This window comes from Hydra vulgaris, chromosome 08 (assembly GCF_038396675.1).
Source record: "Hydra vulgaris chromosome 08, alternate assembly HydraT2T_AEP".
In the NCBI taxonomy this organism is placed as follows: Eukaryota; Metazoa; Cnidaria; class Hydrozoa; order Anthoathecata; family Hydridae; genus Hydra; species Hydra vulgaris.
The window spans coordinates 9,961,028-9,962,594 of record NC_088927.1 but is presented as its reverse complement, the minus strand read 5'-3'; the positions used below and the strand labels follow the sequence as shown (position 1 = coordinate 9,962,594).

The 1,567-nt window shown below is 30.5% G+C and overlaps 1 protein-coding gene across 1 annotated transcript; it reads right to left on the bottom strand.

The window, feature by feature from the left end:
* Positions 1-323: 323 nt before the first annotated feature.
* On the bottom strand, positions 324-1,567 carry LOC136082991 (uncharacterized). The gene is made up of 4 exons (XM_065802403.1): positions 1,384-1,567; positions 1,118-1,290; positions 445-883; positions 324-343 (listed from the first exon to the last, which is right to left on the bottom strand). Exons 1-4 carry the CDS (start codon positions 1,565-1,567, stop codon positions 324-326), a joined length of 816 nt encoding a protein of 271 aa, XP_065658475.1.

Here is a 1,567-nt window from a genome sequence, read left to right as displayed (position 1 = left end):
GAGTAATTGTAGAGGGGTTTTTAATAATTTTCAGAAAATTTTCCTACCCACAAATCTTATTAATTTTTACTTGCTGAAATGTCAAAAATGTTGAAATGTCAAAACTAAGAAAAATATTCAGTGTAAACCGGCCTTAAAAAATGGAAAATATAATATCATTCACAGATAAAAAAAATAAAACTTTCAGTGTAATCAGATTTAAAAAATTGTCAATCTATAAAAAAATCATGTGTGTTGTGTAAAACAAAAAAATTGCCATCTGACCTTTAACTAAGATCCCCCTGTTTATTAGATCTGGACTAAAATTTCCCCACCCCCTTGTATTAAGCACGCGTGACTAATACTAAATTAAAAATTATGTTTTAAATTTTTAAGCTTGAATTATTTTTTTATTAAAGCAGGCTTTAAATTGCATAAATCTGCACACGATAAAATTGTAAAAACTGCTGTCACTTGTAATAAATTTATCTGATGCTCTTCCACCGTAACATTCAGATATAAACGTTATGTACCTATTTGGTGCTATACCAATTAATACCTTGACAGTGTTGTAGTGCTTGTAATCAGACCAAGTCACTGGTTGGTTGTAAAGGGACTTTGGACGTTCAATAAATATTTCAAAACAATCAAGAATCACTCTACACTTGTGATGCTTTGCTTTCACAAAGGTCTCTGTTAAGTTTTTTTTTATGACTTCACTTGGGAGCCAAACAATAATAGCATTTCCGAGAATATAAGCAATAATTCTAAAAAAAGTGGTAAATATATTAGAACACAAAGCTTTTGAAATGTCAAAACGATCAGCAATATCTTCATTTAATAAACCTAAGCGCAACCTCATAAGTGTCATTAAAAATTCTTCTTTGTGTGATAACAGTTTACACTTAGATATAGATTTTAGTTGTTTAACTTTGCTAAGTGAATGTTTTGGGCCTCTCCAATAACGAATGGGGGGGGGGGGGGTAAAAATGGTTTTAACAAACCAAAAATAACATTAAAAATAGCAATCGAAGATATACCAGTATAAAAGTTCATTCTTTTATCATTGTTAACTAATCTCCAAGACAATTTTTGTTTAAGCTTGACTGTTTGTTAATTGATTAAAAAGGCTATTTACCTCACTAACATAAGAGGTGATAAGTGAAGATTTGTATTCACATGAAGTACAATAGTTAAGTTGTGGTAAGCTCAATGAATACGTATGGTCTGATAATATAGGTGATAAATCATCAGCATTAAAACTAAGACTTGAAAACTCTGTGACAATACTTTTTTCAGTCAACAAAGGTTCTAGAGGTTGTATTTTACTAGAACATGGTAAAGAAGTGATTGGGTGCTTCATTAAAGTTCTTCTAGGTTTTTTTTGTTCAGGTTGTTAAAAACCCATATTTATTGTTGGATTAGGGTTCATAACAGTTGGAATTTTATCAACAAAATGATCAGAGCATACTCTATCTGCAGTTCCTGGTTTCCATGCACTTCCTTTTTTATTTCCTTCTCGTCTAAGCTGACTAATCCATTGTTTTCTTTTTATGCTATTTCTTTTAAAACTAGGGAAACAATACAT

Excerpts from the sequence above, each read along its gene's own strand:
- LOC136082991 (XM_065802403.1), bottom strand. The coding sequence starts at position 1,567 with ATGTATTGTTTCCCTAGTTTTAAAAGAAATAGCATAAAAAGAAAACAA. Across the intron at positions 1,291-1,383 it reads TAATCCAACAATAAATATGG|AACCTTTGTTGACTGAAAAA; the intron begins GTTTTTAACAAC and ends TACAACCTCTAG. Across the intron at positions 884-1,117 it reads TCACCTCTTATGTTAGTGAG|TGTAAACTGTTATCACACAA; the intron begins GTAAATAGCCTT and ends TCTATATCTAAG.